This window comes from Neopelma chrysocephalum, unplaced genomic scaffold, assembly GCF_003984885.1.
Source record: "Neopelma chrysocephalum unplaced genomic scaffold, ASM398488v2 Primary Assembly neopelma1_96, whole genome shotgun sequence".
Classification (NCBI taxonomy): domain Eukaryota; kingdom Metazoa; phylum Chordata; class Aves; order Passeriformes; family Pipridae; genus Neopelma; species Neopelma chrysocephalum.
In genome coordinates, this window is record NW_020897759.1 from 1459983 (window position 1) to 1475353 (window position 15371).

Here is a 15371-nt window from a genome sequence, read left to right on the forward strand (position 1 = left end):
ACTAGCGATTTACTAGCGATTTCACGACGCTCTTCCGACCCAGCGCAATACCCAGCAGGCGGCGGCGGCTTTGTGCGGGGGGACGGCGGGAGCGGCGGGAGCCCCGCGCGCCTCGGGGGACGGGCGGCGCGGAGTTCTGCACACACCGAGAGTTCGGGGGGTTCTGGTTTGTGTTTTGGGTTTTTTTTCTCCTTTTCTCTTTCCTCGGTTAAGTTTGTGCCGTTAACGGCGGCGCGGGAGCGGCGCGGGCCGTTAACGGCGCGGCGCCGCCGTTGGAGCGCGGGCCATGCGGTACCTCCGGCGGGCAGCGGGCCCGGCCGGCGCGGCCCCCCCGCGCCCCGCTGGGCACTTCCTTCTGCCCCCCCCCCGGCCACGGGCTGCGGGAGTTCCGCCCGGAATAACGCCTGGGCTGGAAACGACCGCTTCCGCAGGGATTGCAGGCAGGGGAGTCCGCGAATGAGGAAACCCGGTGCTCGGTTTTAACGTCAGATCTGCTCTATTTATTGTCCGCTGTTTTCCACTTGGTAATTCTGCCTTTGAGTACAAACCATGGCAACAAACAGGCGCTGGAAGGGAGCTACAGCTATTTTGAATGATGAAGTGTCACAGTGAAAAGGTGCCAGTGTTTGCGCTATTGCAGACTAAACAGCGAGGCTGCAAAACAATATGTGGAAAAGTTTACTGAATAGCACCTACAGATTAAGTTTACGTGATCTTTTCAATTTTCTTGCTTTCAAGAGGAAGAACTATAGAATGTTAAAGGTTTCGGTGTAAGAATAGTTTTCTTAATTGTATTATTAGCTTTTTAAAAGTCTGTTCGCTTTACAGCATAAATTCCTCTAGAAAGATTTAAAAAATAAAAAAAAGAGTGATTGCGGTACATGTGCACAGTAAGATGTGCTTTTGTGGTGTGGGGAGCAGGCTCGAGTGCCCAGCTAAGCAGGCTGTGCGCCCCAGCGAGGCAGGCGAGGTGGTACGTGCGGGATGAGCCGGGCAGCAGCTGCGAGCTCAGCTGTAACCCGAGCGTTTGCTGCATTGAACCTTCTGGGTGTCACAGCCTGGCAGCGCCCGGGCTGCAGCAGCCGAGGTGCGGCGGCTCCTGGAGCCCTGGCCAGTGCCAGGGAGCTGCCTGCTTGCATGCTGGGGGAGGAGTAGCACCACTCCAGCTGCTTAATGGCACTAGGCAGAGGTAAAAACGCACTATGTGCCTGCTCACTGCTGCTTCCTCGGGAAAGTGGGTCCTGTGGTTGCTGTGGGGGTTTTGGAACGATAAGTAAATAGATGAGTTGTGTTACTGGGCGTTAGAGAACGCAGTCCCTGAGTAAATCTGCTGTATTTGTCTTTGGTGAATGCCATTGAATAGTTTTGTGATTGTTTGCTGTGAAGTGATGGTAACGTTTTCTAAAAATTTGTTTGGATTTCCAGAAGGTCCAGAGTCTAGTTCTCAGACTCAGAGCTGTGCCAGCTGCCTCCCATGGGCAGGTTATTTCTTGCATGAGCTGGGGTAAAATCACTGGGGAGGGTGAGGGGGCAGAGTAAGAAGCCCCCCTAAGTATTCAGCATCAGGGAACTTGGTAGCAAAGCAACCAAAGACAGCGTGTGTGTTCATAGAGCTCCCTTTGGCCAAGCAGGGAAATCTGGGAGGGCAAAAAAGTGTGGCCGTTCCCTCCCCCCACCAAGCAGCCACTTAGAATAGTGCTGAAGTCAAATGTGACTTAAAATTGAGTGCTTGAGTCCTTTACTTAATTGTGGTCTTTGGGGAGTTAGGTTAATGCATAAAGCTTCCTTTTAAAAACTACAAGTTTGAAAGAGATTTTTTGTTTACAGAGGTTCAGTTTCTCCTGGTTTCAGCCAGTATGCCTGGTACTCCCTAGAGTTGTCCTCCACTTTGGGAACGGAAAGAGGGAGTGTCTGCAAGGAGCTTTTTCTCTGAAAGTCCACAAGGAGCATGTTGGACTTTCTTACATCTATTTTCATGTTGTTACATGCCTCACATGCTTGCCTCTAGTAGCTGACTCTTGCCTGCTGTGCTCTTAGTCTGTTTTTCTTTGTGCATGTGTGATGTGTGGTGTGAAATTCAGTCTCGTCTTCCATCTTAAAATTTCTTGAATCCCTAACCTGTCCCAGTTTGGATATTTCCCTGGTGGCCTGCCTATCTTGTGAAGCTGATGGAGTCTGGACTTTGCTTTCCCGAGAAGGCCTGCTTTTATTAAAGGGTGGGGTTTTGTTGTTCTTTGATAGTGGGGATATTTTCTAATAGTGTCTGAAAAATCCCAGGTTGTGTGCAGCTGAGCAGCCGTCCACATAGGAGGAGGTGTGTGACACCTCCTTTATTTATTTACATATTTTTGCTCTGTGCTTGTGGGATAGCCTGCATCCTCCACATGCGTATTTTGGGGGTGTTGGCCTGTCTAGAGGCATAGATCTATGAAAGCAAGTGAGAAGGCATTACGTTTCTCTTCTCAGAATAATCACACTCACAGATCTATATTTGGAACTAGTTCTTTTAATACCAGCAGGAAGATAAACCAGTGGCTCACACATACCTTAATCTGTAGTGTTGTCTGAATCCTGAATGATAACTGCACGCCACATTCCACACAGTTTGGTTTCAGCTAATGATGTGGTATGTCCTGTTGTGTGTAGTCGGAAACACTTTTCTTGACCTGAATAATAGCTCAGAAAGTTAGGAAGGAGCCAGCGTGGAAAAAGTATAATAGGGCGTGGAAAGACACAGGGGCAAATTAAGAACTGAAAGGCTACAACATTGGCTTTTTCAAAGAAAAGTCTGTCTGCTCGTGAGTTCATACACTCAGTGCTTTGCAATTTCATGATGTGGACTCCACCCTCTCTTAACTCAAACCATTAGCAATACAAGATCCATTATAGGAAAGTGATGCAAGAGCAAAGGCCCTTTCTTGGCTATTAGAGGTTAAATAATTATTTACTATTCAGACTCTGTAGTTAGCATATTATCATATGCTCTTGCTCCTCCAGCCCTTTCATCTGGTTACCCTGCTGTAGAGATGGCTGACTGGCTGAGAGGTTTGGGGTTTTTTTTCTTGCTTGTGTGAGGAAGGGTAACAGCTGAAGGGAAACCTTAAATAAAATGGAAACAAGAATGCTGTACACTCACTCTGAGCATTCGTGGAGTTGGATAGGTTTATTAGAAAGTATAATGTGTCTCCAGTGAAGTATTCTCTGATTTGTTTAGTAAGTGCCAGAGCTTAAGCTCCGGAGAGACTTGGGCTATATTTAGCCTAATCGCGAGGCAACACCTTTGTAAAGTAGGTAATGAAGCCTGATAAAACCTTGAGTGCCTCTCTCATGAGCTGCCTGCAGACTGGCTGAGGGCAGGTCACTGGCTCTGCTGCTGCCCTGCTTAGATGGCTTTTGTCAAGTTAAAGGATTGCTTTGTGCCTCGGTTTCCCCATCTGTAAATAGGTCGTGGTGATCCTGCCCTCCCCTTGTAAGTACTTGGGGTCTGTTGCTGCGGGGTGGTGCATGTGAGCTACTGATAGCAGCATTTTACAGGGGTTGGTGTGGCATTTGCACAATGCCTCGGTGGTTTGACCTGCTCTTGTTTCTGCTCTTTGTCTTTTTCTTCTGCATTTTAAATTTAGAATGGGTCTCAAAGGGCTTTTTTGTTTTCCTGTTTTCCCTCATTGCTTTTTTTTGCCCTGTAGATTAACTTTCCTCTATTTTTTCTGTCCCTCCATGTTTTGGTCGCTTGTATATCCTGCATGTTCTTTCTGCCAGTCATTTCTTTTGTTCACCGGTGTCTTCCTCTTGCTGTTCCCGTCTGTCTTCAGAGCGGCATTTTCTCTCCCCTCCATCCGCTGGGATTTCCTTTTCACCTGACTCATCCCCTGTCGGTACATCCCCGCTCAGTCACGCTCTCCTCGCGCTTCTGCTCCAGGAAACGCAGCCAGCAGGGAAGGGGGCTGCCTGCTCGTCTCCTCTCGGGGGACACCCTCGAGTCCCGCTCGCCTACCGCATCCTGCTGCGCCTGGATCAGGCAGGGTATTTTGGGAAAAGCCTGTACGGGGGCGTCGAGGAGCCCCTTGCTCCCTGCTCCCCTTTGCCCGTGCCTGGCTTTTGCAGCAGAGCTGGGAGGTTTCCTGCTTCCTCCCCTGTGCTGGGTAAGCAGTGAGGGTCTCCAGCCCCTCGCCGCTTTCCCAGCACATGGGAGGAAATAGGAAACCTCCTGGCCCCGCTGCAGAATCCCCGGGAGCGGGTGCCGTGTCCTCGGAAGGCGTTGCACTGGAGCAGCCGGTTGCTGCAGGGAGGAGCGGCTGCGGGGGCGGCAGCAGCACAGTCAGAACAGTTCAGAGATGGGCAGGGAAATGAGATGGTTGACTTGAGGCAAGGTGAACGATTTCAGAGCAGGGAGGGGGGAGCGATTTCTCGTCTGCAGTCTGCTTCCACTTGAGCGTCCTCTGTAATCACCCTGCGCTGGCTGGTCCTGCAGGCACGGAGAGAGGATCTGCGGGCTGAGCTGTGTGTCGGAGGTGGAATGGGGCTGCTGTACTTTGAGCTGCTGTGGTAAACACTTGCTCAAGCACAATGAGGGAAAGGAAGAATGAAAGGTGTAGTTCCCTTTTCTAGCTGGTTTTGCACCAACGGCACAAAGGAAAAAAACCGACAGAACACAAAACCCTCCTTTCTTGTATAATTAGTAATTGTTACTCTGTTTAAACTTGTTTTGATGGAAGAATTACATCAGTGTTTATACAGTTCTGGGGGCTTGGTGTGCTGAGCTTTGGGATTTGTTTCTTAATTTTTTTTTTTCCCCCAACAGACATTCAAGCCCTTGGTTGGAAAAAGTGTATACAATTCAATTACTGCAGTAGAATTCCTTGTGGACAAACAGCTGGATTTTATAACTGAAGATAGTGCCTTTCAGCCCTATCAGGTAAGAAATTTGGTTAGTGTATAAGTACTATTCATTTAACTTAAAAAACATGTTTTTGTTATTTTTAAGTGCATGTTATGGTCAAGTTCTGTGTTTCAGGAACAATTTCCTATTATTGGCAGAGATTGTTGCTTATTTTATGAAAGATTGTATTGGATACTGTATCTGATTCTAGTGACGCTGATCTTGTCAAGGAGTACTGTGCAATTAATATTATTGAACCACCCTTAAATAAAATACCTGGCCCCTTTAAAGGCTAACCAGTACCATTAATTGTAGAGCAGATATAAGATAGTATTTCTCCTTCTGAAGCTGGGCTTTCATATCTAGATTTTTGCATGAATACAGTGATATCCCACTTACTGATTTTTTTTTTCTCCTGAGAATGAATAGCAGAAAGTGTTATTTTTTTTTTAAAGAAACAATTTCTCTTGCTGTTGTTTTTAAGTCTGTTAAATTTCCAATATCCTTATTTTTTATGGCTTCTCCATTAATTAGAAACACATTAATATATCAATGTACGTGTATTTAAAGATCAAGAGAATCAGTGATCCCCTCCTTGCTTCAGAAGGAGGTCTAAAAATCTCTTCTGTGACAAATGGAAATATATTTGATATTTCAACTCGTGCTGAACTGATTGCAATTAGAATAGCCATAAATTCTCCCTTAAGGCTTGGATGGTACACTGCGGTGATACAGAAATAGTACTTTGAGACTTGCAATAACAGATGGCTCTGAATAAATGCTATGTAATTTTGTCCTGACACCTCTTCTTCCCTCCTGCTTCACCAGGATGCTTTTTTTTCCCCAATACCAAATATAGAGCTAGAAAAAGAGAAGCAGCTGAGAGAGAATCCTGGGGAAAGGAGAGGGAGGTTCAGTTGGTGGAAAGGCTGGTGCTTCTGTGTGTCTGTGGTGGGGAAGCCAAACGAGTCGAATGCTTCTTGTCAGGGTGAGGTTACATGTTATGACTCGAGCTGCTGGAACAGCTTGGCTCTGCTGCAAAGAACAGTTCCCACCATCAGACCCCGCGCCAGCACCTTCAGCCTTCTAAACCAGCACAGCCCTGATTTCCAAACACGGGAGGGGGGGACACGGCGCGGGGGAAAGCCTGTGATGTGAGAGAGCTGAGCTGGATTAGCCCAGGGTGCATCCAGTGCTGCGGCTTCCTCCACAGAGGGGGTCAGGATGATGCAACACGGAGCGGGATATCCTCCTTTGGCAGCAGTGACCTCTTAAATCAGCTGAGCCGTGAAGTGTAAATTCGCCCTCAGAGTCCAGCTGCAATCTTCCAGATTCATTTTACAAAGCAAATACTGGTGCTGGTGTCTGTCCTTTGCCTGAAATATGTCAAGATCATGTCTCTGATAATGCTCATTCCAGTAACAGTAATCAATCTCCTTTTGGCAGTGGATCATTTCTGAGCTGAGCAAAACAAACTGAACATATGAGAAGGGCTGCCTTTTGTTGAGCAATCCTACTGCCAGGCCTGGCTGGCACTAGCATAGTGATGCTCTGTGCATTTTAGGCCCTTCAAGAAGTCTTTACTGATAGAGCATTAGTCTCAGAAACACCTTAACTTGGGAAGGTGCACACCAATTGAAGGAATCATTTTTGAAAATGTGTCATATGAACAGCTGGCTCCATATTGTCTTGATAGATAATACTGAAATTAACAGCTTTAGCAACATCACTTCTCAAAGAGATGTTGACCAAAAACTGGTACAAAGCAGTAGTTTGCCAAAAATAGTTCCAGATACAAGCTTGGCCCCTCCCTAACTCTTGGCCCCTATGTTTGACATGTAGAGGGGCACCTCTGTGAGAGATGAGGCTGTTTCCCCCTCTCATGGAGCAAATCGCTGCCTGTTAAAGGCCGAGATGGAGGCTGGTCATCTGAGTCCATCTTAAGTAGTTTGGTGGCAGACACTTAAATTATCTGCTTAACATTACAAAAACTTTGCTGATGGAGATTCCTTCAAGTACTAAAGCATCCCGAATCAGCATTTTAACTGGATATTGCTTGGATATTGAATGTAGAAACATAAAATAACATTGTGCTTATTGATGGAGACTGCAAAGATTTCTTCGTTTGAATGATTATGAGAAGTTTGAGAACTGTCTTTCATAGAAATGTCTTTCTGAAGGCCTTGCAATATCTCATTGCTAAGTTTTACAAGTTAATTGTACAGATAAGAGCTTTGCTGAATGATAATGTCTTTAGGAGAACAGAAACTATTTTTTTTAACTATGGAAACGATTACATACCAACAGTGTGTTAGACAGAAATATTAGCTTGATCACTGAGACTTTATTTTCTGCTGAAAGATACCTGGAGTGGGAGGATTGTCTCTGTTCATTTTCCTTGTTATTTTTTGTTCCTACTGGAAATCACATTCCTAGCCATCAGCCACTTAATGCAAGGTAGCTTGTATTTGTACCTTTTTTTCTGGAAGATCTCCCTTTTCTTTGGCCTCCCTTTTCTTTGCCATAAAACTGGGTCCTAGATAAATATTTGGTAAACTTCCTGTGAAAAATCTGTTTTTCCCAAAAAAAGGGCCTTTTTGCTCCCTTTTTTTGTCTGGAATAGCATTGACCTGCTTTTGGGCTGAAGACAGAACTAAGGAACCATTCTTTGCAAAGATGAGTTAACTTTGAGTCTTCTGAAATGTGTTTAGTTTTTGGTTTAAGCTCTCAAGGCCGCACATTTTCAATATGAAGTCCTTAGAGACCATGGTGACCTAAACACTTTTTATTGCATTTTGCTGTTAGTGCCTAAAATTCCAGTACCTTTCTGCCAAAACAAACAAAAGTCTGAATCTGTGTGGGAAGACTCCATTTCACTTCAGATACAATTCTTAACTACTGAGTAATTTTTCCCATCGTTGTGTATGCTCATAATACTAGTAATAGGCAGCAGAGAGCATTTGCTGTGAATTCTGCTCAGAGCAGTTGTGATCGAGAAACACAGTGCTGTTACACACAACTGTTGGGCCAAAGGGCTTCATGAAAAAGGTGCTGCTGTCCAGTTTGAAGGTGACAACTGCTCAAAGCAAAGAAAACAGCACACTTGGCATCCTTTCAGGCTTGGCAGGAAAAACAAAGTTTGAGTAGGCAAAGAACTAAATTACTGTCGTTACCAGAAGTGGTTCTTCCAGAACAAGATTAAAGAGACTTTGGCAGGACTCGCTGGGGAATCGTGAACCAGGCATTCCCATGCCATGTCTGCTCTTTGCATAAATAAACATGTTTCAATTGTTAAGAGATTCAACAACCTTCATAAGAGCTAGATGAATATCCTTAGTACAGTAGGGTATGCAGCTGCATTGTACCAGCCTTCCATGTCTGCACAAGGCTTTCTGTAGCAACTGTTACACTTGTCACTGAATTTGTTCTTTACTGCTAGATGTGCCTGTGATTTGTCTTTTCCCTTATGTGTGTACTGCTCAGAATCCTACCCCTTCTCTGTAAAAGTTCCTTGGATTCTGTACGCATGGTGCCTTAAACACCAACCTGCAGCTTGTTTCTGGTGGCTTTTATCTGTGTTGCTTCGTGGAGGATGTAAACTGTATTACTCTCTACGTGAAACTTGTGTGTGACTGAGTGACTCATTCATTAATCTGGGATGGTCAGACCATTTAGTCATGTAGTTCTTTATGGTGGTGACAAGAGGATCTTGAGGATAAAGCAGATACGAACGTTTGCCGTGGTGCTTTGTTTAGCAATGAAATGAAAATTCTGTCCTTTGCAGGAAACGATAAACATAAAATTTGCAACATGCATTTTCTGTGTCAAACTAGTATCTGTAGGAAGTGTAGTCTTGAAATAGGATGTGTAAGTTAGATCCTTCATATGAATTCCACTTTGCATTCATGATGTATCATGTGTGTTTAAGTAAAAATCACAAGTGTAGTGGGTTTTATAGTGGCTCTTGGTATAAACTGAAACTTGAGATGTTTTCAAATATACTCGTTATTAAAATATTTTAAGCAAAACTACAGTAGGTCTACACATACAAGTGTGACCTCAAATACTTGGAACCAAAATGGTTTTCTGTAATAATAAGTTATTTGTATTGTGACATCTATGTGTGTGTCTGTTGTGATACACAAGTTAAGCAGCAGCAAAGCTAATCATGCCTTAATTTGTTTAAGCATTGTAGTTTACTTGAAGGACTATAGATGGGGATGTGAAGCATTAAGGCTCAGCATATGGTATGTGTGACCTCATCAGAGTGGTGTTTTTGTCTGGGTGGTGTTTGGCAGTACCCGTCTCGGGCACTGTTGGGCTGAGTGTGTGATTCTGCTGTTGCTGGCCAAAGCAGCTGGAGTCAACTGCATTATACTTTGGACAAGCAAATAAAGAATAACAAAAGCGGTTTATATCATGGTTTTTCATAATAAAATACACTTGTGGAAAGATCTGGAAAGACTCTCCTTTGCCCAGGCAGTCAGTGCATTTCAGCTGTGTATCTGGGTAGGACAGAGCAGGGTACATGACAGATTATATATTTCCAAATACGTACATAATGTGTGTGATAATGCATTTCCAAAGCATTTCTGAGCACACAGCACTGGAGCAAATGTGCACAGCTGAGGCAGGACAAAGAATTCAAATGAATTTCCTTCACAATCATTAGACTTCTTACAAAGGGCATTTTACCACTTAAGGAAGAAAGTGGAAGGGTGAGTGGAGTCTTCAAAGGGTTCTCTCACATATTTGGTTTAAAAAAAAATAAATTGTTAAAAATGAATCAAGAACACACTTCAGTTCCTCTTTATGGTGAAATATCTCTTGAGGCCTTATGTTCTCCTTCAGATTTTTTTTTTTTTTTTGGAAGACAAGCCTGGTTGCTTTAGTGTTTCAAAATGGTACAGTCTGCCTGTCTTCCCCTGTGCTGAAGGTTGCAGATGTAAAGATAGGGTGATGAGAAATCCCTGTGGGAGGTGTTACATGCACAGTGATAGGCACCTGTACTTTGGTCTTCTTCTAAATGTGCCTGGCACATCTGAGATCTGACAGGTCAAATGTCTAACACACCTAAAGATTGTTGAAACAGTAATAATAATAAACTTTCTCACTAATCACAAAATAGGTATGTCAGGTACAGGACCGAATATACACTAATCTTGATCTATTAGAAATCACGTATGCCATTAAGTAAAGACTTGAGCAAAGGGCATTGGGCAACTCCAGTGCTCTGCTCTTCTGTTTGTTAAAGGCAGGCATTGGATATTTTGGGCCTGGATGCTTTTGGTTCTGTGACCTGTTTGCCTGTAAGAGCAGGCGAGCAGGACTTGTGTAGTAACGGCGTGCACATAAAAAAAATTCTTTAAGCATCTTGAAACAGGGATAAAATAATATTTTTCTGTCTGTATTTTAAGCACCCCATAATCATATGTGCACTCATCTTTCAGACTTCTCTTACTTTTAAACTTCAGGCTTAAAAATAGCTGCTGCAGCTGAAAATTGCTCTTCCCATAAACTTGCAGCTCCACTGACAGGCAGGCAGGAGCTTTTGGGTTGGTCCCACCCTTTGAGGTTGGCAGGAGCAGCCCAGGAACTCCTGGTGCAGGCCAGCTGGCGGCGGTGGACATCATGTGCTCCCCTCCTGCTTTCGGTTCCTCCACGGGCAGCCCAGGCACACACAACTTTCTGCATCCTTAACTCTTCTCAGCATTGGGCTGGAGAACCATCTCTGCTCTTTCCAATGTCTCTGGTGTCTGGACCACCCATAAGGAGTCCAGCTGCCTCCCCTGGCAGTGCAATGAAGAGCGATGGTCTAAACAGCTTGTTACCGACACGTCCGTGTTTAAGTGTGCGGTTCCAGCGTGAGGGGGAGCAAAGGGCTGCGTCCAGCTACAAGTGGGTCAGATGACTCATCCCAGGCCTCACTCCCAGGAACACGTGTGGGACAGAAGGGTTTCATCTCAAAGGGAGAGGGAGGAGGGATTGGCACCCTCCATTTGTAGATTCAGAGGGAGATATACATCATCAAGATACACATATACGTCCTAAGCCTGTATTTGTGTCTCCCCTTGAAAAAGAGCTTCTTTCTTGAGAACTTTCTCTGTCTTCATTCTCAAAAGAGATGGAAGAAAATCAGACTTTTCTGTTCTACCATGATCAAGAAGTGAGGGCCTTAGTCACTCTCTTTGTCTCTCTCAGCAAGGTTTGACACAGAAGCGGAGTTCTGGCAGATCTGACAAGCCTTAGGAAGATGAGCAGCGTGGAAGGGAGGCCATCAGTCAGCAGGGGGTGACAGAGCTGCCACAGGAGTGTGGCTCCTCCTGGGGGATGAAGTTCAGGGGGAACTGCTGAAGGCTGTGGGAAGGTACACAAGGAGGAAGGGGAAAGAGTTGTGAGATCTCTGGGATGAGCTGAGGCTGCTACAATGGAGATGGCTCTCAAATCCATAGGAAACAGTTCTTCTTCTGCTGTCATAGAGAAACTTATTCTTCTTATAATTTCTGAAAAATCACAGTCAGTTCAATGTTTTGACTTCATTAATCCTGCTTCAGGAGCTAGCATTGAAATAATTTACAAGTTTGGATTTCACAACAGAAGAGATGGAACAAAACTTACTTCTTCTTTGAAGGCAAGGATCAAATCCTTTCACTGAAGTACTTTGATACTGCTCAAAAACCAGTACTGGGATTACTGAATTTACAATCCATCCAGTGTTTCTGGGTAAGGAATTTTCTGTGTTTGATCATAAGTGATTACTTCTTTTCACCAGTAAAAGTCCACAAAAAATACCACTCAGTAGTAAGAGAAGGGAGCCTTATATTTGGTTCTGTGTCCTTAACGTTTCCATTTGATTTATTAAAAAAAGGAAGGTTTAAAGTATTTTTCTTACGTGGTGTTCTTGACCAATGCTTTTCCATAATCCAGACACAAAGTCAGCTCCTGGAGAAGTCTGTTTCACATTATAACGAGGTGCTGCTTTGCCAGTGTGTCCTTGTTTTCCGAAGTAGTTGCAGTGTGTTGGGATTGGGAATCCTCAGTGCTTTGGGGAACTCAGAACCCTGAATGAGGGTAAACTCCTGTAGTCATGGGAGTCTGTCCCCAGAGCTAGAAGAGAGTAGGCATTCCTGCATTTCAAGTAGGGGGAAGCTGAGTTTCATTGAAATGTGTTCTTACCAAATTAAGCCTTATCTTGACTGATAAACACAGTAGCTCTTTGGGTGAAGTGCTCATGGGTTTATTTGCATTCACTCCTCCCTCAGATACAATGTTCCTTTGTTCAGGGCTGCCACTTTCTCTCTTTTTCTTACAAAATGTATTTTTTGAAATTACAACTAATAGAAGTAATAATTCGTAATCTGGGATTACAGCTTCATGGGAACTGCTCCACAGCCTTCAGCAAACTACAGTTACTAGAGATTGAGAGCTACAGCAGTTCCAGGTGTGTGCACCTAATTCTTTTTCCAGGACAGACATGTGGGGAGAAACTCAAGTAATTTTATACCAACTTGAATTTTTAAAATTAAAACCAAGTATGAATCTTACTATTTTCTTAGACATTGGAATAATTTTATTAAGGGCTTGTAGAGGACTTGATGTACAGTGTATTTCCTGATCAAACTGCATTTATTTTTGACAGTATACTAGATAATTAAATGTAGTTATAAAGGTTTTTTTTGCTACCATTGTTTGTAAATACTGACACCTCCCCCTCTTCAATCTAGAAAACATTTCCTGTCTTTTGAATGGAATTAAAATTTAACTTCCTGTTTTTCCCCTGTATCCCCCTCTTCTTGAATGTATCTGTCAACATGACTGGCAGTAAAATGAAGTTAAAGCAGGTTTCAGGGTGCATAAGACTCTGTGGCAGGAGTATAGTGCTTTTTTCTTCCTTTTTTTTTTTCTTCCCCAAGTGATGTAGTTTCATCTTGAATTATGTCTTTACTAGGAATTTTTTTGGTTCTGTGTGCTGTGAGATTTATCTATGGAAAAATATTGTGAAATAGATGAACATTGTATCAAATTTAAACACTGAATGACTTTCCTAAGTTTACCCCAAGGAACTTATTGCAGCAACAACTGAAACATCCCCGTTTTCTGATTAGCAATTTAGTCTTTCCTCTGTGCAAGACCATTATTCATCAGTTCTATAAAAGGCACAGCCACTGCTTTCTCCGGAGTTGCAGAGAGCTGTAGTGTTAATCCAAGTATGATATACATCCCAGCTGGTCAGACCTCTGTTATTTATAGGGAAAATTCCTAAAATGGCTCCAGCAGGTCAGAATGGAGCTCTCTGCTGGAAAAGAAAGCACATGAGGATGGTTGCATTGCTTCTGGTACTGTCTTGGAGCAGAAGAAGCATTTCCACACTTGTACAGTGATGGGCTTGGTGTTGTGTGCCCAGCCAGACCAAGGGTAGAGAGTCTCTGTGCTGTATTCCTGGAGCCAGAGAAGTTTGTTCTTCTGAATGAAATTCTGCAAGAAAACATGCTAACTGTTTTTCCAACTTCTGTGCAGCGCTGCCTTAAATCCTCTTAGAAATTAACTTTGAAAAGTTCTGTGGAAATACAGTGGTACTCTTTTAAAATGTGAGAAAAATGAGTTTTATTCTGACTACTTTCATGTTATCAGCGTGTGGGCCAACAGTGGTATGTATTACTGTTCTAAGAAACATATTCTCAAACAAAGTCCTGAAAACCACTTGAAAATAAAACATTAATGCAGTAGTAATTTGGTGGACTAAACTCCACTGAAGGTGGGTTCAAGAACATTTTGATGGTATCTGATGTATTCTTTCCTCTTGACAAAAAAAAAATTGTTTAAATATTTTTATTGTTTGTAAGGATTTGTATTATGTCCATAATCCTCATGAGTTATGGGGGAAAGGAGCTGGAAAGTTGTATGTTCCTAGAGTTCATATCTAGTAAAAAAGGATTGAGGATATCTACAGAAGAGACTAGGTAGCTCTGTGACTGCTGGTAATCTAAGCTAGTGGTAGTTCAAATTACAGAGCAGGGAGTCATTCACAGGAGCGATACACTCTGATGGATGTTTCTGGGAGCTGGTGTTGGTTCTAGGAGCTGCCATCAGACTGCCACACGTTGGACAGTGTTTTACAATTCTGAGAGACCTTTGCCCTTCAATAGAGTAAGCTCGTAGTTATCAATAGTCTCATCCAGGACTGTTGTGCTGCTGAGTAATGCCGCTGGTGATGGAGATAACTACTGCGGTAGGAGAGGAACTGTCCAGTCTGTTGTTTTCTGTGGTGGTGGGACACAGCTTTCCAACTCTGCCAGTTCCAGCAGGCAACCTCTGCTGTCCCTGATGCACGTAGGATGTGTCTTCTGTAAAGTCAGTCTCCGAGCATGGCTGATGTCTTGGCTAGATTTCTGGGTGCATTAGACTTCATTTCCCCTAGTCCAGTCTACTGGTGATCAACAGAATGTGCTTTCTTTTTTGCTTAAAGACACCTTCATCCATACAGCTTGTCCCTCAGCTCGTGTCATCTGGGGTCTTGTTGGATACCTTCTGAAAGCTGTACAGAATTCACAGGGTGTCAGGTTCTCGGTTTAAATTTTAATATCAATGTACAAAAGAGATTCCTCCGATTTACTCACTTAGCAGCTCTCCTTGTTAGCATCAACTTCGCTCTGCTAATTGCTTGCTTCAGGGAAGTGTCTGCACTTTGAGGTTTCTTTTCCCATAGAGGCAGTGAGTTGCTTAGTGACTCAAAGGCTTGTTCCAGTATCACCACATGACTTGGAAGTTACTGGTTGAGTGGGATAGGACCAGTACTCCCTCCCTGTTTTCTTTCAGGAGTAGATAAAACGCAAAATTAGATCAAAGTTGCACATTGCTGAGATGGTGGTGATAGATGTGAGGAGCCTGCAGTGAGAAAGGGGAAGGAAATGTGATTCAGTGGAAAATGAAAGAAGAGCAAATGCGTGGCTGTGTCATCAAAATGAGAGAGAAGGTGGACATGGGGTAGTGCTGTTGACTTGACCTTTATTTGTTGTCTGGTAAGTAGTGCAGTCAGTCAGCACAGTGCTCTGGATGGAGGCTGACAGCCCACCAGCTTTGTGGATGGGAGCCACTTGTTTGGGGAAGTCTTTAGGTGAGATGCTAAAAGGTATCTGGCACTGGGGGAGAGTTTACTTTTCTGACCCAGATTGTCCCAGCTGCTTACAGAGAGAGTAACATAACCCATGAGCATGAGGGTCACCTGTTTTTTTTTAATCTCTATTTTTAAGTGCAAAATTATTGTAGATGTCACTAGAGCAGTTTCTAGGCTGTTTTGTGACAATACCTGCCCAGCCCAGGTTTGGTTTTGTTTATCCATTGCTTGTTGCTTGCTTCCCTGCTGCATGTTCGTCCTGTGTGCTGCTCTGATTTCCCCTCTGCCTTTCCATACCAGCTTCTCATCTACAGACACAAGAATAACTAACTTGTTAAATGCAAATTTTACAGCATGCCCATTTCACCTGAGACATTG

At 43.8% G+C, this 15371-nt stretch overlaps 1 protein-coding gene across 6 annotated transcripts in view; it reads left to right on the plus strand.

The window, feature by feature from the left end:
• The window catches only part of JMJD1C (jumonji domain containing 1C), a 160081-nt gene that overhangs the window by 99175 nt on the left and 45535 nt on the right, over window positions 1-15371 (plus strand). For 3 of the 6 annotated variants that reach the window (XM_027694058.1, XM_027694062.1, XM_027694063.1), the window contains one exon: window positions 4802-4915. In XM_027694058.1, the coding sequence (XP_027549859.1) occupies window positions 4802-4915 (114 nt within the window). Of the gene's footprint in view, window positions 1-414; window positions 525-556; window positions 617-1306; window positions 1392-4801; window positions 4916-15371 lie in introns of those variants that run through there. The other 3 variants (XM_027694064.1, XM_027694061.1, XM_027694059.1) reach the window with 3 other exon arrangements.